This window comes from Chelonia mydas, chromosome 1 (genome assembly GCF_015237465.2).
Source record: "Chelonia mydas isolate rCheMyd1 chromosome 1, rCheMyd1.pri.v2, whole genome shotgun sequence".
Taxonomy (NCBI): Eukaryota; Metazoa; Chordata; order Testudines; family Cheloniidae; genus Chelonia; species Chelonia mydas.
Genome location: NC_057849.1, coordinates 196,107,153 through 196,129,701, shown reverse-complemented (window position 1 = coordinate 196,129,701; position 22,549 = coordinate 196,107,153). Strand labels below are relative to the sequence as shown.

At 44.7% G+C, this 22,549-nt stretch overlaps 1 protein-coding gene across 1 annotated transcript in view; it reads left to right on the top strand.

Annotated features, from left to right (window-relative positions):
- Positions 1 to 14,278: 14,278 nt before the first annotated feature.
- The window catches only part of CCDC80 (coiled-coil domain containing 80), a 31,718-nt gene continuing 23,447 nt past the window's right edge, over positions 14,279 to 22,549 (top strand). Inside the window, exons 1-3 of the mRNA XM_007062093.4 lie at positions 14,279 to 14,978; positions 15,349 to 17,264; positions 21,619 to 21,775. Of these exons, the coding sequence (XP_007062155.2) occupies positions 15,360 to 17,264; positions 21,619 to 21,775 (2,062 nt within the window). The 5' untranslated portion in view covers positions 14,279 to 14,978; positions 15,349 to 15,359. The remainder of the gene's footprint in view (positions 14,979 to 15,348; positions 17,265 to 21,618; positions 21,776 to 22,549) is intronic.

The following is a 22,549-nucleotide window of genomic DNA, read 5'->3' as shown; positions in this document are numbered from 1 at the left end:
AAAGTGTGTTGCATCTTTAGAACTTGTTTCGGAAGCTATTCCAAATAACGAAGAAAAACTGGTCATACTTTAAGGCTCCATTTATAAATGGTTGATAAAGGGTTGATACACTATTAATAGCATACGCGTAAACGACCTTATAGATAGTTATAGGCCATGGTTGTAACCAACCTTGGGAACTATTGGCCTCAAAAAGCATGTATGAAAATTGAGTAACCATTTATTTTTCATCATTTATTAACCCTTTATAAACTATTTATAAATGGAATCTTCACATAAAGTAAAGGAGGACTTGTGGCACCTTAGAGACTAACCAATTTATTTGAGCATGAGCTTTCGTGAGCAACAGCTCACTTCATCCGATGAAGTGAGCTGTTGCTCACGAAAGCTCATGCTCAAATAAATTGGTTAGTCTCTAAGGTGCCACAAGTCCTCCTTTTCTTTTTGGAAATACAGACTAACACGGCTGTTACTCTAAAACTTCACATAAAGTGTGACTGAAAAATGTATATACCCTTTCAGAGAAAGAGGAAGGCTGGGTTTGTGGTTAAGGCACTAGACTATGCTATAGACCTAGCTCTGCCACAGACATCCTGTGTGATATTGGGCAAGTTGTTTAATTCTGCTATGTCTCAGTCCCGCATCTGTAAAAGGGGGCCGAGGGTATTTCATTTCTCCCACCCTTTGTCTGTCTTGTCTGTTTAGATTGTTAGTTCTTTGCAACAGTGACTCTCTCTTGCTAGATGCATGAACAGCGCCTACCACAATAGATGTAGCCTCTCAGTGCTATTGGAATATAAATAATAATAGAATAGAGAGTTTTGTAGATAATTTTTAAGGTTAATGACATACATTAACTAATGGATATGAAATTGTTAATCTGAAGCAGAAAGTCTTCAGTCTATTGCAATCTATTATGAACTGATTTACAGTTTTAGCTAGAAGAACTGTGTTTTTAGAGAACGGCTCTTGAATTAAAACCATACTTGATAAAATATTTGATTTTATATGTACTCCTCCAAAACAAGTGGGAAAAATGTCATATTACAAATAAATGAAAATAAACTGTGTCCTCAGCATGGGAAGCGATCTCATACCTTCAATATTTTCTTTAGCTTGATTCCAGTGGATCTGATCCTTAAGATGGTTAAAAGAAATATTTAAGATATTGTTTCCTTTTTTTGCCAGGTGTAGCTCATTTATCACAAGTTAGGAGGTGGAGAATGGAGTCACTGGAAAAGAAATTCAAGGAGATTGGTATTTGGGCATTTGTTTTGGATCCTGCAAAGTTATGATGGATTAAGAGTTTTGGAAGGCGTATATATCCTCATGCTTCATTGTATAAACCAAACTGTAACTAATGGGGGTGTTTGCAAGGAACATTCCCTGTGTGCAGGTTATTCCATAACTGCCTCCTGTAGGGCTTTGTGACCCTTCCTCTGAGGGTATATCTACACTGCAATAAAAGACCCATAGCCTGGCCACAGCTGGCCTGGGTCAGCTGACTTGACCTTGCAGAGTTCAGGTTGAGGAGCTATAAAATTGCAATATAGATTGTTCAGGCTTGGACTGAAACCCTAGCTCTGAGACCCTGCAAGGTGGGAGGGTCTCGGAACCCAGGCTCCAGCTGGACGCCAAATGTCTACACTGCTATTTTTAGTCCTGCACCCCAAGCCCTGCAAGCCCGAGTCAGCTGACGCAGACTTTGAGACTCAGTGTCAGGAGTTTTTTATCATAGTGTAGACGTGCCCTGAGCCATCTGATATTGGCCATTGTTAGAGATAGGATACCAAATGAGATGAACTACTAGTCTAATCCAATTCCGATGATGGCACTCATATTGGGCCACATTCACAAGTGATGCATCCAATGGGGTAAGCTAGACTTCCTTAGCTTAACAACGACCATTAGACACCCGCAAGACTTAACATGCCCAAATTCTGTCATTTTGCTCAATGATTATGCTCTCCCATATTCTCTGGTACCGCGGTATAACTTCTTCTCTCTGGACAGAGGTCTGCAGTCCACGCTCTTTCCTTAAATTTCCTGTTTCATAGTTGGCTAAGTTGTACCTACCGAGGCTGGATTTGGACTCCTGTTGACTCCCTAAGTAAAGCAGCATTAACAGGTCTGGAATTTTGTGTGGTAAAAGTTCTATTGCTACTGGAAAAACCCCAGCTCACCTCCCCTTAGTGGATGAAAGCAGAATCTTACTATAATAGTGATGGGGAAAGTAACAGCATCCAGGCATGAAAACTTGGATCAATTATTTCACCTGGGATCTCTTACATAATATCTTAACTCTGTCTCTCTGTCTTACTTCTTTCTCTCTTTTTTCCTTCTTTCCCCTTTTCTTTAATGTTTGGAAAAATATGGTCCCTCTACAGTGTTAATCTTAATTACATAATTAATTATGTATACACACAAGGTGAAAACCTGATCCCACTGAAGTCAATAGGAGTTTTGCCATTGACATCAATAGGGCCAGGGTTTCAATCTCTCTCTGTATGATATGATTTTCAACCATGAAGATAAGCAAGCAAAATCAATATTGGTAATATTCATCTTTAACATACATTTATTTGAAAAAAATCTGTATACAAAACTATGTAAAGTTTATGTTGCTTATTGTTATAAGAATGAATTCTCAGTGAGATTTTTATCTTTGAGGAAGGAGTGTCTTGTGGTTAAGGCACAGGCTGAGGCCTCAGACGATTTGAGTTCAATTACCAGTCCTGCTACAGACTTCCTCTCACTGAAACACTGTGCGCCTCAGTTTGACCAAAAGAGCAATTTATTATCTGCATATAATCCTATTTCCTACTCTCACTCCTCAGATCTGTAGATGATAACACTGGCTAAAGTTTCAAGCTTTAAATTGACAAAGGGACAGGTATTTGCTTAGTTCTCATTCAGCTTAGGAATCAATTCAGCAAAGCATGTATGTATATGCTTAACTGTAAGTCAATGGCAGTTGAGTGCTTTGCTGAATCAGGACCCTAAAGGGTTTGAATGTTGTCCATGGACCAGTAGTGAATCTTGAGGCGAGCATGGGTGTGTAATATCTTTGTTTATAGTCATACTTTACATATTTCACCATCAAAGCCCTCTGTGAACATTATAATGAATTCCCAGACCAAAAAAAAATTACTAACATGTCATTAAAATGGAGGATGGGTAAATAGGGGAAGCACATTCAAAGAATGTTGTTTGAAAAATTCAGACATTAGAAAGCCCAAACATTAGATGTTGAGGCAAAATTTAAAAAAGAATAATAGTTTGGGTACTATAGAAATTCACATATTAAAGTACCTCACCCTCTTAGATTGTGTCCCTCACGAATAGCTTGTCTTGAGGGGCAGGGAGAAGGATGTGTGATCCTGAGACCTGCTAGTTAGACACACTGGACTTAGACTCAGGAAATCAGGGTTCTGTTCTGAGCTCTGCCACTGGCTTGTTGGGTGACCTTGAGCAAGTCATGTTGCCTCTTTGTGCCTCAGTTTCCCCAGCGGTAAAATAGACTTTGTAAAGCCTTTGAGCTCTCCTGGTCAAAAGCACTAGGAACTATTATTATCTCCACATGATCCCAAAGTATTTTCCATAGCTGATATGTACAGAAATAGCTTCAGCCATATCTGAGGGGTGGTGTGTGACAGCTGATTAACAGCTCACATCAACACTACCCAGTCATAGCCAAACCAGCATATAGTGAAGACACTGGGGCTAATCCCCTCTATTCCTGTGAAACAATATCATGAGAGCTTTAAACAAGGGGGGGGCCAACCTGATGTTTATTTTGAACCAAGTTTAAATAGAATAGGTCAGGCAGTTTGACTCAGATAATGTTGGGTTTGAGTTCTGTTTAAGAGAGACTGAAAAAGGAGCAGAGAGAGAAGAGCCAGTGGAAAAAAAAACTGGGGGGAAAATAAACACAAAGAAAAAGCAGGCACTACATCTGGGGCACCTTCTCATGCCAGCCTTGCTTTGGAAGACTCTTCAGTCCCTAATACATAACACAGGCAGTCCTCTATCTTGAAAAACCCTTTTTTTGATCAACCAAACCACGCTTTTAAAAATCCCAAACCAACATGGATTTAAATTACAGGCCAAAGAAGGCTGACAAACTGGAACTGTTGACACGAGGCCTGGTAACCCCAAAATAGCTTTCAGAGTTTGCTGAATCTCAAACCCTGTGGTATCAGCATCTTTAATGAGCTGTGGCTTACATCTCCAGGAAAAGATGGCACCTCCAGCAGCACTCCTGTAACCCTGGGATATATGGTGAGGCACAGAAATAGTAACCAAGATTATTGTGAGCAAGGGACGAGCAACCATTTATGACTCAGTGGGCTAAATGTGTCTCTTATTTACCCTTGTGGAATTCCATTGAAATTACTCTCCCAGAGTAGCTGAGAGGAGATTTTGCCTATTACATGAATGAGGTTTTTGTGTTGTGTTTATTTCACTTCCTAGTGTAATAATCCATGACTTCATACATTGAGACACCACAGTCGCCAGTGGTGACCAATCCCAGGAGTTTAGTACCAAGAATTCAAGCTCCTGCCATTTGAACTAAGAGGAATTGCTTCAGCTGTGTGCAGCTGCTGTTCTCTGGGCTGGAACTTTCAGTCTAAGTCCATTTTGTACTACAAAGTGGCTGGAGATACCCAGCAGAGAATTTCCTTTGTGTAAGAGAACTCTCTGCTAAGAGAAAGCTGGCATGGCATAGTCACTTTCTGCATCAGATACTGCCCCACCCCCCGCAGAAGAAGGGGCGGAAGACAGCATGTTGGGGAAAGGGAAGGGCATGGCGCTCCTTTGCAGCTCTGCACTGGGGTCATCAGTCAGCTGCAACTAACTCCTTCCACTGCACAAGCAGACGCACTTGAGAAATCTGGCTTGTTATTGTCATTGGGGTGAGCCACTTCAGGGAGACATGGTCACATTCACTCAGCCAGTGTATTACACTGCTTTAAAAAAAGATACCCGCCCGCATTTTATGGGTTTCAGGGACATTTCTCCTCTGTAATATCTTGAGGGATGCAAACAATCGGATTTCTCAATGGGGCTGTACTTGGTGTAATTGAGATAATTTGGCCCTATATTCATATTTGGAGTATCCTAAATGGTAAGATGAGGAAGGGCCAGATTTTTTCCTGATTGAATTAATGTTATTTGTCAAGAGCTGTGTAAAGAGGAAAAAGCCATTTCTGGTGCACAACAACAACTTTTTTGGTCCCGCAAACTTAGGAACAATACAATATTACATATTCATAAGTGGCCGTAAATGGTGATCTTTATATTCATTAACTGCCCACATGTACTCACATACATTCAGCTTTATAGATAATTCTGGCCGTACTAGTCAATATGGGGTAGAAGTTATATCAGTGCTGGCCAGACCATGTTTTGATCTCCCTGGCTGATGACTCCATTCCAGATGTCAGATGTCAGCCAGACCCAGAACAAGAGATGTGTCCATGTGACAGTTTCACTCTCAAGAGGAAGTGTTGTAAACCTGACAGGGCGAGGTGCTGAGTTCAGGGACAGCACCAACACAGGCCAAAAAAAAAAAAAACCCAAACATTGAAATCTCATTGCATCCAATATAAAGCCTGGAGCTTTTGGCTACAACATTGCCAAGATGTGGATTCTTTTTTTTTTAAAAAAAGATGTCAGTATCAAACAGCTAGATCACGCCATCAGTTTTTATGCTGATTTCCCTCACCGATTTCAGGGGAGAGTTTGACTTAAAAACTGAAGGCCCAGTACAGCCTATCATATTTATCAAAGATTCTTTTTTTTATTTTAAAAATCTGGTCAAACTAGCCATGCAATATTTTCTTTGTCATATCACTTGGAACCATGGTTTTTAAAGTAAAGCATTTAAAGTAAAGCATAGCAAGATTATTATTATTCTGCAACAAATCCGAACTCACCCTTTGTGGGGATGATCTGAATTTTTGGAACTTGACGACTATTGTACATGTTACAGATATGGGGTAATTGCATGCTGCCTTCCTAAAATTGCCCCCTGTAGTTCAAGTGGATAAAGCATTAATTTCCCTGAATCTTTGTGCAGAGTTGCTGTTCAACAAGAAAAACAACAAGGAGTCCTTGTGGCACCTTAGAGACTAAAAAATTTATTTGGTCATAAGCTTTCATGGGCTATAATCCACTTCATCAGATGCATGGAGTGGAAAATACAGTAGGCAGGTATAAATATACAGCACATGAAAAGATGGGAGTTGCCTTACCAAGTGGGGGGTCAGTGCTAACGAGACAATTCAATTAGGGTGGATGTGGCCCATTTCCAACAGTTGACGAGAAGGGGTGAATATTAACAGAGGGGGGAAAAAAATTGTAAGGACCCAGCCACTCCCAGTCTTTATGCAGGCCTAATTTGATGGTGTCAAGTTTGCAAATTAATTTCAGTTCTGCAGTTTGAGGCAGGATGTGATAGGACCACAGGGCCTCCAGCAGGACCATGGACACCCCATCATACACAGAAAGCATTCTGGTTTGGGCTCATCCTGATCACCCCCAGCAGGTTGTTCCCAAATCCACAGTGGAGGAATCCCTGCTGAGAATGTTCAGCTTCTTACTCCTAAAAATATCACTCTGGGCCTAATACTGACAGTATCTTCAATGAGAGCAGCTGTCTCGCCGGATCATGAGCAGAGGAGAGGTCTCTAGGGAAAGGCAAACTTCAGTAGGTTTCAAAGGTTCTGTTTTAATAGCTGGTCTTTGATGGCAAATCTTGGCAGGAAGAGACTTTCCCAAAAGGTGCCCAGCACTTCCTGCTCCCAGGAGAGCTGAAAATACCTCAAGAGCAGCCTTTTTTGCTCTAAGATGGCATCTCTAGCCCTGGCCATTTCCAGATAATACCCAGGCCACGTGGACGTGAAAACTACTGGACAGCGTTTAACTAAACTTTTCTGAACCTCCACCCATTTTTTTAGACGTTTTGAGACAGCTCCTTAGTTTAGCCAAACCAGTTCATCCATTCACAGATTTCAAGGCCAGAAAGGACCATTATGATCTAAGATGGCCCTCTCTGTAACACAGACCATACAACCTCACCCAAAATTTCTGCATCAGGGCCCATAATATCTGTTGAGTTAGAGCATATCTTTTGGAAAGACATTCATTCTTGGCTTAGACTTCCAGTGACAGACAATCTACCCCCTCTCTAGGTAATTTGTTCCAATAGTTAATTACCTGCCCTCTTAAAAGTGTGCACCTTATCTCTAGTCTGAATTTGTCTAGCTCCATCTTCCAACCACTGCCTCTCATAATGCCTTTTTCAGCTAGATTAAAGAATCGTCTACTTTCAGAAATCTCTTCCTCATGGAGGTGCTTATATACTATGATCAAACCACCTCTTAAGCATCTCTTAGGGTATGTCTACACTACAAAATTAGGTCGAATTTATAGAAGTCGGTCTTGTAGAAAGCGTTTTTATACAGTCGATTGTGTGTGTCCCCACTCAAATGCTCTAAGTGCATGTTGTCGGCGGAGTGTGTCCACAGTACCGAGGCAACCATCGACTTCCGGAGTGTTGCACTGTGGGTAGCTATCCCACAGTTCCCGCAGTCTCCGCCGCCCATTTGAATTCTGGGTAGAAATTCCAGTGCCTGATAGGGCTAAAACATTGTCGCAGGTGGTTCTGGGTACATATCATCAGGCCCCCCTTCCTTCCCTCCTTCCGTGAAAGCAAGGGCAGACAATCGTTTTGCGCCTTTTTTCTTGAGTTACCTGTGCAGACGCCATACCACGGCAAGCATGGAGCCCGCTCAGCTAACCGTCACCGTATGTCTCCTGGGTGCTGGCAGATGCGGTACTGCATTGCTACGCAGCAGCAGCTTATTGCCTTTTGGCAGCAGACAGTGCAGTATGACTAGTAGCCGTCATTGACGTAGTCCAGGGTGCTCTTTTAACCGACCTCGATGAGGTCAGGGGCGCCTGGGCAAACATGGGAGTGACTCAGCCAGGTCATTTCCCTTTTAAGTTTCGTCTCATGGCGATTGAGTCCTACCGGCAGTGCACTATCTTTTAATCAGCAGCCAGCAGAAGATGATGGCCAGCAGTCACACTGCACCGTCTTCTGCCAAGCACCCAGGAGATGACGATGGCTAGCAGTCATACTGCACGGTCTGCTGCCAGCAAGATGTATAAAGATAGATGAAGTGGATCAAAACAAGAAATAGACCAGATTTGTTTTGTATTCATTTTCTCCTCCCTCCCTCCGTGAAATCAACGGCCTGCTAAACCCAGTTTTGAGTTCTATCCTTGAGGGGGCCATTCTGTTTCTCGCAAAGCCACCCCCTTTGTTGATTTTAATTCCCTGTAAGTCAACCCTGTAAGCCATGTCGTCAGTCACTCCTCCCTCCGTCAGTGCAATGGCAGACAATCGTTCCACGCCTTTTTTTCTGTGCAGATGCCATACCACGGCAAACATGGAGCCCGCTCAGATCACTTTGGCAATTAGCAGCACATTAAACACCACACGCATTATCCAGCAGTATATGCAGCACCAGAACCTGGCAAAGTGAAACCGGGCGAGTAGGCGACATCAGCAATGAGGACATGGACACAGACTTCTCTCAAAGCACGGGCCCTGGCAGTGTGGGCATCATGGTGCTAATGGGGCAGGTTCATGCGGTGGAACGCCGATTCTGGGCTTGGGAAACAAGCACAGACTGGTGGGACCGCATAGTGTTGCTGGTCTGGGATGATTCCCAGTGGCTGCGAAACTTTCGCATGCGTAAGGGCACTTTCATGGAACTTTGTGACTTGCTTTCCCCTGCCCTGAGGCGCAAGAATACCAAGATGAGAACAGTCCTCACAGTTGAGAAGCGAGTGGCAATAGCCCTGTGGACGCTTGCAACGCCAGACAGCTACCGGTCAGTCGGGAATCAATTTGGAGTGGGCAAATCTATTGTGGGGGCTGCTGTGATGCAAGTAGCCAACACAATCAAAGATCTGCTGATATCTAGGGTAGTGACCCTGGGAAATGTGCAGGTCATAGTGGATGGCTTTGCTGCAATGGTATTCCTTAACTGTGGTGCGGCCATAGACGGAACCCATATCCCTATCTTGGCACTGGAGCACCAAGCTGGCAAGTACATAAACTGCAAGGGGTACTTTTCAGTAGTGTTGCAAGTACTGGTGGATCACAAGGGATGTTTCACCAACATCAACGTGGGATGGCCGGGAAAAGTACATGACGCTCGCATCTTCAGGAACTCTGGTCTGTTTCAAAAGCTGCAGGAAGGGACTTTATTCCCAGACCAGAAAATAACGGTTGGGGATGTTGAAATGCCTATAGTTATCCTTGGGGACCCAGCCTACCCCTTAATGCCATGGCTCATGAAGCCATACACAGGCAGCCTGGTCAGTAGTCAGGAGCTGTTCAACTACAGGCTGAGCAAGTGCAGAATGGTGGTAGAATGTGCATTTGGATGTTTAAAAGCGCGCTGGCGCAGTTTACTGACTCGGTTAGACCTCAGCGAAACCAATATTCCCACTGTTATTACTGCTTGCTGTGCGCTCCACAATATCTGTGAGAGTAAGGGGGAGATGTTTATGGCGGGGTGGGAGGTTGAGGCAAATTGTCTGGCTGCTGGTTACGCACAGCCAGACACCAGGGTGGTTAGAAGAGCACAGGAGGGCGTGGTGCGCATCAGAGAAGCTTTGAAAACCAGTTTCATGACTGGCCAGGCTACGGTGTGAAAGTTCTCTTTGTTTCTCCTTGATGAAACCCCTGCCCCTTGGTTCACTCTACTTCCCTGTAAGCTAACCACCCTCCCCTCCTCCCTTCAGTCACCGCTTGCAGAGGCAATAAAGTCATTGTTGCTTCACATTCCAGCATTCTTTATTAATTCATCACACAAACAGGGCGATAACTACCAAGGTAGCCCAGGACGGGTGGTGGAGGAGAGAAGCACCAGGAGGGGTGGTGGAGGAGGGAAGGACAAGGCCACACAGCACTTTAAAAGTTTAAAACTTATTGAATGCCAGCCTTCTGTTGCTTGGGCAATCCTCTGGGGTGGAGTGGCTGGGTGGCAGGAGGTCCCCCCACCGTGTTCTTGGGCATCTGGGTGAGGAGGCTATGGAACTTGGGGAGGAGGGCGGTTGGTTACACAGGGGCTGTAGCGACGGTCTGTGCTCCTGCTGCCTTTCCTCCAGCTCAACCATACGCTGGAGCATATTAGTTTGATCCTCCAGCAGCCTCAGCATTGAATCCTGCCTCCTCTCATCACGCTGCCGCCACCTTTCAGCTTCAGCCCTTCTTCACCCACCACTTACTTTCTTCAGCTCGCCACCTCTCCTCCCGGTCATTTTCTGCTTTCCTGCACTCTGACATTGTCTGCCTCCATGCATTTGTCTGTGCTCTGTCAGTGTGGGAGGACAGCATGAGCTCAGAGAACATTTCATCGCAAGTGCATTTTTTTTGCCTTCTAATATTCGCTAGCCTCTGGGAAGGAGAAGATCCTGTGATCCTTGAAACACATGCAGCTGGTGGAGAAAAAAAAAGGGACAGTGGTATTTTAAAAGACACGTTTTATAGAACAATGGGTAAACTCTTTCATGGTAAACCTTGCTGTTAATATTACATACATAGCACATGTGCTTTCATTCCAAGGTCGCATTTGCCTCCCCCCAGCGCGTGGCTACCCCCTCAACCCTCCCCCCTCCCCGTGGCTAACAGCGGGGAACATTTCTGTTCAGCCGCAGGCAAACAGCCCAGCAGGAACGGGCACCTCTGAATGTCCCCTTAAGAAAAGCACCCTATTTCAACCAGGTGACCATGAATGATATCACTCTCCTGAGGATAACACAGAGAGATAAAGAACGGATGTTGTTTGAATGCCAGCAAACATACACTGCAATGCTTTGTTCTACAATGATTCCTGAGTACATGCTACTGGCCTGGAGTGGTAAAGTGTCCTACCATGGTGGATGGAATAAGGCTGCCCTCCCCAGAAACCTTTTGCAAAGGCTTTGGGAGTACATCCAGGAGAGCCGTGAATGCCAGGGCAAATTAATCATTAAACATGCTTGCTTTTAAACCATGTATAGTATTTTAAAAGGTACACTTACCAGAGGTCCCTTCTCTGCCTGGCGGGTCCGGGAGGCAGCCTTGGGTGGGTTCGGGGGGTACTGGCTCCAGGTCCAGGGTGAGAAACAGTTCCTGGTTGTCGGGAAAACCGGTTTCTCCGCTTGCTTGCTGTGAGCTATCTACAACCTCATCATTATCATCTTCCTCGTCCCCAAAACCTGCTTCCATGTTGCCTCCATCTCCATTGAAGGAGTCAAACAACACGGCTGGGGTAGTGGTGGCTGAACCCCCTAAAATGGCATGCAGCTCATCATAGAAGCGGCATGTTTTGGGCTCTGACCCGGAGCGGCTGTTCGCCTCTCTGGTTTTCTGGTAGGCTTGCCTCAGCTCCTTAAGTTTCACGCGGCACTGCTTTGGGTCCCTGTTATAGCCTCTGTCCTTCATGCCCTGGGAGATTTTGACAAATGTTTTGGCATTTCAAAAACTGGAACATAGTTCTCATAGCACGGATTCCTCTCCCCATACAGCGATCAGATCCCGTACCTCCCGTTCGGTCCATGCTGGAGCTCTTTTGCAATTGTGGGACTCCATCATGGTCACCTCTGCTGATGAGCTCTGCATGGTCACCTCTGCTGATGAGCTCTGCATGGTCACCTGCAGCTTGCCACGCTGGCCAAACAGAAAATTGAAATTCAAAAGTTCGCGGGCCTTTTCGTGTCTACCTGGCCAGTGCATCTGAGTTGAGAGTGCTGTCCAGAGCGGTCACAATGGAGCACTCTGGGATAGCTCCCGGAGGCCAATACCGTCTAATTGTGTCCACAGTACCCCAAATTCGACCCAGCAAGGCCAATTTCAGCGCTAATCCCCTTGTCGGGGGTGAAGTAAGGAAATCGATTTTAAGAGCCCTTTAAGTTGGAAAAAAGGGCTTCGTCGTGTGGACGGGTGCAGGGTTAAATCGATTTAACGCTGCTAAATTCAACCTCAACTCCTCGTGTAGACCAGGGCTGTGATAAACTAAATAGATTGAGCTGCTTTAGTGTCTCACTATAAGGCATATTTTCCAAATCTCTAATCATTCTAGTAGCTATTTTCTGAAGGCTTGCAATTTTCGAACATCCTTTTTGAAGTGTGGACGCCAAAACTGGACACAGTATTCCAGTAATGGCCTCACTAATGCTGCATACAGAGGTAATATTACCTTCCTATTCATACTTGATATTCCCTTGCTTATACATGCAAGGATCACATTCACCCTCTTAACTACTGCATCACATAGGAAGCTCATGTTCATTTGGTTATCAACCATGACTGCTAAATCCTTTTCAGAGTCACTGCTTTCCAGGATACAGTCTTCCATCCTATAAATGTGTCTTACATTGTTTGTTCCTAGATGCACGACCCTGCATTTGGCTCTTTTGAAACATATGTTGTTCAAATGAGCCCTCTTAACAGGTGATCCAAATCAGCCTGTTTAGCTGATCTGTGCCCATCATTATTTATATCTCCACCAATATTTGTGTCATCTGCAAATTTTATAGCAATGATAAAGATATTGAACAGGATTGGGCCAAGGACAGGTCCCTGAAGGACCCCATTAGAAACACCCCGGCTGGATGATTACTTTCCATTTACAATTTCTTTCTGAAATCTATCAGTTAACCAAGTTTTGAACTAGGCTACACTGATTTTGTATAGTACTAATTTTTTATCAGAATATCATGCAGTAAATCACATTCCTACATATGTCTCAGCATATTAGTGTAATAGAATATACAGTTGGACAATCCCTAACTACTGCAGTCAATAGATCTGCATCAACAGATCTACATCATGACCCTGTGGATGCATGCACGGTGGCTTCTCCTTGGCTGAGGAAGTCTAGACAGGCATCTTTTCTGAGCTCATCAAAAGCCCTTGACACCTCACTGTGCCAGAGTTGAGAGCTCAGTGGAGTGACACTGCCCTCCCAGCTCCAACTAGCCAGGGAACAACACACCAGGGGCACTGGTCCAGCCACTGTTGTTTGTCTCCAACACATTGCTTTGCAAGGAGCTTCTCTTTTTAAGCCTGATCCTGGAGGGGGTTGAGAGTGAATGATCTCCACTCCTTTTAAGAGATTAGCAGCACATTGCAGGATCCAGACCTACATCAAGAGCAACCCATGAACCACAGAAATGTAACATTGCACCCATATGAGTGTAAAATAAAAACACTAGCAATGTTTTCCATAGCACTTGCCAACTTAAAACAAAAACAAAGCAAAGAAGAGACAGAGAGAGAATGAATATGCAAATACTTTGAAACAGAGGGGGAAAGTGTAGGGTGTTACATTTTTTTAAAGGGCCACTTATATTTGATCAAACATTTAATCTAGGATTTGTAAATAAAACTAGGCTTTGTAAATAGGAATGACGATGATGATCATCTTTTCCAAATCAAAGAGCAATAGCAATGTTTCCATTCTAGTACTTTTAAGTGTTGTATATCAATTACCAATAAGTGATGCTTTACCACCTCTTGGGTATTAGTCAAGAGTCTGTGGACCAAATCTTCAGCTGGTATAAATCAGTTTGGTATGTCTGTTTGCAATGGAGCTATGCCAGTTTACACCAGCTGAGGATCTGCAGTCAGTAGATCTACACCAATTTACACCAGCTGGGGATCTAGTCTTCGCACATCTCTCTCTGCAGGTTTGCATCTTTTTGTTTTTGACTTGCATAATGCACGTCTGTGAATCAAAAATTAATATTTAATTTTTTTGATCCAGTTTTTAAAAATCAACTGACCCCTTCGTTGTTTGCAAATTAAAGACTACAGCAGTTGTGTATGAGAATATGAAAGAGAAACTGACTAGAAACTAAGATGAAATTGACTGGTCTCTTTTTATTTCCCAGATTGAAATATAGAAAGTAAACAAACAGTAAAAATGGGGGGGAAGGAAATCAGGTTTTAAAAAAACCTCTATCAGCTTTTGACTACCTAATGTGCTGTTATTTACACAGGTAAGGAAATGAGTTTCTTAAGCACATGATTTTTAACTTGATGGTGTCAGTTTAGTGGAATGAGAAAAGAAGACAAGAAAGGGAGGGCTTGGGGGGAAGGTCAAGCCAGTTTGAGAGCTTGAGGTGCTTAAAGAGTTAAAGTCGCAGTCATCCTTTTCCAAAGTGATTTATGATGATGATGTGAAACGTTTCAACCCCCTAAGAAATTTCCTCCGCCCTCCCTCAGTGAGTTGAAGTGGGAAGGAGGCGGTGTTCTGCTGATCTGTTAAATTCTTAGTGAAGTTTCCCTGATTTCCAGTGGCGGCTGCTGTTTGAGTTTGGTTTAAAGCAGGGCTGAGGTTATCCTGAAATTTCTGGGATCACATCCAGCAAAAAGGAAGAAGAAGAAAAAGAAAAGATTGGGGATAAAAAGTGGGTAGAGAAAGAGCACGCTAAAGGGGGCTTCTTTTCTCAACATCGCATTCCTGTGTTTTGCTTCAGCCTGAAAAATATATTAATCCCAGGGCTTTTTCTCTCTGGAAACAAAGGAGCTAAACTAGAGTGAGGAGGAAAGGAGTGATTAGAAGGATCATGGAACTTTGAAAGAGAGAGAGAGATTCAGAAACAGCTGAGAGTTCACTTTTATTAGATGAAATGTGTCTCTGTGTGTGTGTGACTGATACAGAAACAAGACAGACCGGCAGGTAAATGGAGCAGCAAAAATCACAAAGGAAATTTCCTATCATCTCATCCCACTTGTCAAGAAGGTGAAGAAAAACAAAAAAGTAAAAGCTCCACAGTGAACCGGACATTCTCTGGAGTCTGTTTTGTTACATAAAAACCAGTGAGCTCAGCAAAACTCCATGGCATTGCTCTCCCTCTAAAGAAAGGGCTGGGATACACGTATCTTGAACAGAAACTTTCCTGCGAGGGTAAGTTTTAAGTTAAAAACAAACTCTTGGCTTACCACCTCTGTGAGCCTGTGTGTGTGTGTGTGATGTAAACATAATTATTGTATTTTTTGACTTATTTGGATAGATAGATAAATAGATTCATGTTACAGACTGATTATCTCATTTTTTGCCTAAATTAATCTACTCTGTGCTTTTCTAGAAATAGCCTCAAAGTTTTTATAGAAATATCCTGACAGGACTAAGTTGTATTTAGTACTTTATATAACTGAAATGCCACAGTCTATGTGTTGCTCTCTGGTCACTAAGAAAGTACAAGATATATCTGTCTATGTCTATATCTAAAATTCTACTGTTAACATTTAACTTTTTCTCCTCATTTCTTTTGAAGTGGATCGCACAATGAACTGGACACTAATTCTGAGTTTAGCCATGCTGTGGGCAACATGGCTAGCGTGTGACTCTGAGAAGACAGTGAGGCTAGCAGACAGAGGGAGCCATGGAATTAGTTACTTGCCTCTCTCTCACAGGGCTAGCAATGGATCACTCTCCTTCCTGAGAAGGTCGGAGGCATCCCGGGGGAGTTGGACACCTTCATTGGGGAATCTCCAACGTTCTGTTGCCAAGAGGGATACTCCGGCATCAAAAAATGTACGACCTGACTTGCTGCGAGATGAAGTGCCTGCCCAGCCCAGGAGTGTCAGGGCCAGAGTGAGGAAGACGCAGAGACACACCGTTGCAGCCAAACATCCCCAGCCTGAGATGATTAAGGATGAGGGGAAGTCTGCGGTGTCTCGGTCACGGATTTTACGTTTCCCTTCAGGGTCCAGTTCTCCCAATGTCCTGGCTAGCTTTGCCGGCAAGAACAGAGTCTGGGTCATCTCTGCCCCTCATGCCTCTGAAGGCTACTACCGGCTCATGATGAGCCTGCTTAAGAGCGACGTCTACTGCGAACTGGCTGAGAGGCACATCCAGCAGATCGTGTTGTTCCATGAGGAAGGGGAGGAAGGAGGGAAAGTCAGGAGGATAACCAGTGAAGGGAAAATCCTGGAGCAGCCTCTAGATCCCAGCCTCATCCCTAAGCTCATGAGCTTTCTGAAACTGGAGAAGGGGAAATTTGGCATGGTGCTGCTGAAGAAGACCCTACAGGTGGAGGAAAGGTACCCTTACCCTGTAAGGCTAGAGGCCATGTACGAAGTCATTGACCAGAGCCCCATCAGGAAAATCGAGAAGATGAGGCAGAAGGGCTTCATCCAGAAATGCAAAGCTGCCAGGGTGGAGGGGCAAGTAGTGGAGGAAGGTAATAATGGTGGCAGCACCAGACCTACATCAAGTGGTGGACACGTCCAGCTGTCGGTAAGGAAGGAGGAGCCAAGGAGAAGCAATGTTCAGCCAACAAGGAGCAAAACAGTGAAGAAACCAACCACAATCACAGTGGCTCCTCCTCCCCCTTCAACGAGGGCCAGCACTCTCCCTCCCACAACCACCACTACCCAGACAACCACCCACACAGTGATGATGCCGAGCAGACCTATCACCACAGCCACAACCCTTCCAACCACTCAGAGAACTTGGACCACAAAGTCACACACCACTTCTGACTATCATAGGCTGCCCACAGCGCCTGAGGCAACTGTCCCACGGGGAACAGCCACTGATGATTTCTACACCCCTGTGTGGAATGAGAACCGCAGAGACAGGCAGCATGGCCACCCAGAGAGACACCCAGTAGCCACCCGGAGACCTGGCAAAGTTGCCAGCTATGACAGCTACACAGAGGCTCCCACAGAGCACTATACGAGGACAAACGCAGGTAGATTTAGAGACAACCGTACAGACCGGAAGGACTATATTCACCGGGATCCCAGTGTCACTCCAGGCCAACACAAACCAGCCAAAGCCAAGCCACCTAAAAAGAGAACCCAGGAAAAGATCCTGAGCAATGAATACGAGGATAAATATGATCCAGGCAGGCCTGCTGTTCCCCACTTGGAGCAAGAGATTGCAGCAGGGAATGTCCCGCTGAAGAAAGGGAAAGAGCCAAAGAAGCACGACCGACCAGACAAGCCTGAGAAGAAGAAGAAAAAGGAGAGACCCGACAAGCTGCAGAAGAGTGAGAAGCACGCCAAGAAGGACAAAGCTGAGAAGAAGAACAAGCAGGACAAAGACCGTAGCAAGAAGAACAAGAAGGGGAGCAGGACTGAGAACGAGGGCTATCTTAAGCCAAACACAAAGCCTTTCCTTCAGCCCTCCAGGAAATCAGTGACAAACCTCCTGGATTTTTTTGAAGGCAAACGGCGACTCATTGTAAGTAGCATGTTCCTCAGTGTTATCACCTCATCCATTAAAATAAATCTCCCTCCTAGTGAGACTGTAGTGAATGGGAAATCTGGGGCGGGGTTATTTTTTTTTAATATTGTTTTTTACAACGGTGGTGAAAGGTACCAGCCTGATAACTTTGGAGATGAAAGCCTCCAGTGCGAAAGCTGGCATCACTGCCCTTTGCACTGTGCCTGTTCTTAACCTTGCATCGGCAGGACTCTCTCTCTTGGGGCGAAAGGGGAGTTCATCATCGATGGCCCATTCAGTCCTTGACCTTCTGCTGCAACAGCCAATAAAGGGTACCAATCATGTTGGCATCTTTGATATGGTGGACAGCTGTCTGCAAGGAATTGGACTGGAGCCCTTCCGTTTGCTCTGCATGGGGCTACCAAACAGCCATCATTGTTTTGGCTCTGTAGATGATGGGTTGTATATCTGGGATGATTAATGAAATGAGGTCGCAATGTGGGTTTTGTCCACCAACCAAATTGGGATGCTTGCTGGTGTTACCACTACCCTCTACATTCCAGTTCCCAGCATGCTCTGCCAGCTGACATCTGTTTCATTGTGATGCTAGTGTCCAAACTCTATAAACAGGCCAAGTGGTTGGGCACCGCTTATGGGCATGTATGAGCATGTATATGTGCACACATGCCTGCGTGTATACATGCTGAAGGTAGAATTTTCAAAGCTGCCATTAATTTCTGATGGGACTTGGTCATTCAGGGCCATTAGGTTTCTCTGGCAAGCTCTCCCTATGCTAGTTTAATTACAACAGGCTCTTCTCCCAGGGTTAGAAACTGAGCACAGTCTGGAGCTGCTTCTCCCAGGGTTTAATAATATTGTACGTTTTTCCATTGTACGTATCTAAAAACATTTCACCTGTGAAAGGGAACAATTTAGTCCCATTTCAAATGATTTCTTTGGTAGGCACTATTCATTTTAAAGGTTCACTTTGAAAAATAGCATTTGGGAGCTCCTCATTCAGTCTCACAGGGTTAGCTCAGTTTACAAGGATTTTCCAGTGGCCAGTGTCACAAACAGCACATGGGCTCCAAAAATCCAGCCAGGGTCTTTCTGCCCCTTATACCATCACCTGTAACAAAGATTCTGCCATCTGCCGTGGGAGTTCAGCTGACAGTTCTGATGATGTATGAGACAGCACAGAATCCAACTTTCTCTCCCCTAATTGTATTAGCTCTAAAGAGCTAACAGGAATAAATGCTTGAGAGAGAGAGAGATCTAAACCAAAACAGCAGATCTGAACAGCACTGAATTTTGGAAGCAGGGAGGGGGCCATGTGTTTGAAAAAACCTGACCCTGGGGAATCTGAATTTTGCAAATGACCCTGGTCTTAATAATTGGCCACACCAAGACCGCAGATCGGAACTGCCCTGAAGTTTAGGGTCTTTGAAACCTGGCTTTAGTTCTGAACGTTGTGGCTTCCAGAAATTAGTGTCACATCAGGCCAAAAAAAGTGATGAGTACAGAATAGAAATCACAGAAGCCAGCCAGGCACTGCTTTCCTCCCCGAAGGACCATGGTGACTCATCACTCAGTCTGGAATTTGAATCTCCAGATTTCAGATCACTTCTCAGCTGGAGCTCAGAAATGAAATGAGTCGTCCAGTCTCGGGTAGTCAGGCCAGAACAGACTGCAAGCAAACACTACTACCAAGCTGCATTAGAATTTGTCACAGTCTGGTACTACACATAGTCTCCTCCTCCTGGAAGCTAGGTTCATTATGCAGTAGTCATTAATGGAGGCAAGGTTGGAGATACAGCACATGGCCCTGCCTTTGTTTTATGTGACACGTGCACAAAGTAGATTAAAGGTAATTGAAATCTGGATCTACTGACATTTCAGGCCCCTTAAAATAAAAGCCACATTTCTTTGCACCCCTTTCCCCAAGCAGACTTTTCTATCCAGCTCAGCTATCTCTTCCTCTCGGGTCCAATTCTACCAGTCAGTTGCCCCAGATGTACAGTTCTCTTACATTCCTGAGTCCTTGATCTTCCTCCCAAAAGAATCAGCCCAGGCCTCTCTAGTATCAGCTCTGCCTGTGCTGTTTCCCACTGCTCTGCTACACTGTTCCCTTTGGGCCACTCGGATGACGGGGCCTGGCTCCAAAAGATCCTGTCTCAATCCTCCTCCGAAACGTGAATTTAGAGAGAGAATCGCTGCTTATGGTGGTTCAGCCAGCCACTTCATAGGGGCGGGTTAAGTGCTACAACTGGCTAAACAGAGAGCTGGGCCCAGATTGCAGATTCTGATCTGAATTTCAAACCTCCAAAAGTCTGTAGGGTGTTCAGAGCAAGGGCTTTGGTTCATCCTTTAATAGATATAGGGTACTGCTGTAAAATCTGGATCCACATCTTGATCTGGATTTTGAAATCCCACCCTGGTTCAGATCTGTGGACAGAAAGTTTTGCCTGAGGGAGTTTGTTTTTTGTGTGTCATTCGGTGGTGCTGAGGTGGAGACTGAGGGTTTATATACAGCATTTCACACACACACACACACACACCCCTCAACAACGTAGGCAAGTAGCGGTTATAATGCAGCCTAAAATTAAACCAATAAGTAACTCCCTGTTTGTTTTGCAGAGAATGCCAGGCTATTTTGAAGCTATGATTTGAGGTTTGCTTTGCCTCTGAAATGCTTCCCACTTTATCCTAAAAGATTTGCCAGAGTGAGACAAATTCATTGCTCACTTATACCCATACAATTCCACTGGGCCAAATTCTGCATTCATTTCCACACATTGGCTATGAACCTGGGAGCAGAACTGGGTTCATTTTTTGGTACTTATTTGAGTTCTCAAACAGTATTTAAAATACTTCTTTTTAAGCATTTTACTGCAACTTTAAAGTACATGACTTGTGCTATAGATTATTAATCAAATCATCTTGTGTTCATATAATCTCTATGGGCCTGATTCTCATTTACACTAAAGCCATTTTTCATCACCAGGGTGATGTAAAGGGGCCTTAATATAAATGAGACTCAGGGCCTCTACGCCAATAGCTCATCCTTGTAACTGAATGTACTGATAAATTGTATTTGTAAAGGATGTTTCATAGAAAGTATCCCAGACAGTCTTACACAGTTAAGACAACATTATGTCTCATGATGAGCCTAAGCCACAACATTTGGCTCCAGATTTCAACTCCCCCCGTGTTCAGCGGAGTCGGGATCTGGGGATTTTGGACAGAGTCTAGCTCGAGTTAGAACTATTCTGTTTCAAGTGGATGCAGGATTCTCCTCCACTTCCTGTCCTAAACTGTTGTGTGGTGTCGCTGTGTGTAGTTAAACAGCTGCCATCTCACCCCCCACACCTGTATCTTTTGGAAAACACTTGAAGAGGCATTGGTGTGAACCTAAAAGATTTTTTTATTACTACTGTAATCATTTCCTTCCCCCCCCGCCTCCCCCGCCCCTTCCCCCAATACCTTTCCCCTCCCTCCTCTCTCAACAAATTAAATAAGGCCTACAAGAGGGAATTTCCAAATGTTTTTGGCTAAATATAAGGTAGATGGTGCCCGGATCTAAGACAACCATGCAGGTGACTAGAGGGACCACATTAGATATGCCTGGATCATGGACACAGGGCAGAAAGAAAGGGCTGTGGCTTAGATCAGGGGTCGGCAACCTTCAGCATGCAGCCCACCAGGGAAATCCACTGGCAGGCCGCGAGACATTTTGTTTACATTGACCATCCACAGGCACGGCCCCCGCAGCTCCCAGTGGCCACGGTTCGCCATTTCCAGCCAATGGGAGCTGCGCAAAGCAGCGGTCAGCATGTCCCTGCGGCCCACACACATAACTTCCATTGAAATCAGTGGGAGCGAGGCACCTCAATACCTTTGATGATCTGAGGCTATGTACCCAGTGTTCCCGCCTCTATAAATAAGTGGATGTGAGGGTGGATCGGCCTACCTGCTCCTGCCTCGACGGGTTGGGCTGGAGAACTGACTGGATTCAGAAAGGCAAAGATGTAAGAGGAGAGTATGTTGTTCCTAGTAAAGTCTGTAGCAACTTACTCCTCTCCTACCAGCACAACAGGGGAGAATCAGGGTGACTATGTCTTGGAGGGGTGTCTCTGGGGCTCTTCCTCTAGCTGACCCATTGCCTTTTGCTCAGAGCTGGGCCTAAAGACACAATCTAGCCCTAAATAAAGAAATGTAAGTTCCTGAGCTGCTGGCTATTGTGTGGAAAAGAAACCCCAATGGGCAAGCACTAAGATGCTGTTTTCCTTTGGAGAACTGCTCCTCTGACATAGGGGCTCGCTATGGCTTTGTTCTGAAACTAATCAAACTCTTTGTCTCTGCCAACCCCTAGCTGATCACGACCCCCAAGGCTGACAACACCATGTACGTGCAACAGCGAGACGAATACCTGGAGAGTTTCTGCAAGATGGCCACAAGGAAAATCTCAGTCATCACAATTTTCGGCACCATGAACAACAGCAGCATGAAGATTGATCACTTTCAACTAGGTTCATTTTTTTACATATTTATTTCTCTCCTGTCTTTTTCTTTAAGGTGGGCCGAACATAGGAGAGGGAAGAGAGAAACCCAACTGGGGTTAAAGTCTAAGAGAGATCTTTTGTTGTGGCAACTTCCCCCCGCCTACTGCCCACACTTTGTATTTACATAGCTGTCTCTGGTATTTCCCATGTTTAGGTTTCCAGCACTGTAAGGTGAAATGTGTGGTAGTTTCTAACGCCAGTGAAAGAGTAGAGAGCAGAAAAGTGTGACATGGGAAGGGCAGGAAGATCATTTGGTTCAGGCCTGTAGACATCTCATGTATCCATCTCTTTGGGTAACTGAATAGTTACATTTCCATGATATCACTGGATTGATTTTGCAGACCATCAGCAGCAAGTGGCTGGCTACAGACTAATAGGCTTTAAGAACTGCCACAATAAATTGGCCAGTGTCACACATAGGAGTCATTTCACAATGGAGGGGGAAATTGGTTTCGATTAAATAAAAAGCTACTCACAACTCAGACCAACCCAACTCCCATTCTGAAGTTCCAAATGGCTCCCTTCCTGTTGCTGAATGTTACATTTTCTCCTCCCTTTGCACTTGGTTTGGTTGGAACAGATTTGGAAGCACCCTTCGAAAATGCCATGCAAAAGGCTTTCCTCACACACATGGGCTAAAATCAGGACAGACAGGAAATCTTACTAGACAGCTATTGTGTCAGAGTTCCTTCCCTTCTCTGAATCAGCTCTCCCCTCTCTAGCCAATGTCTGATTTTAGCA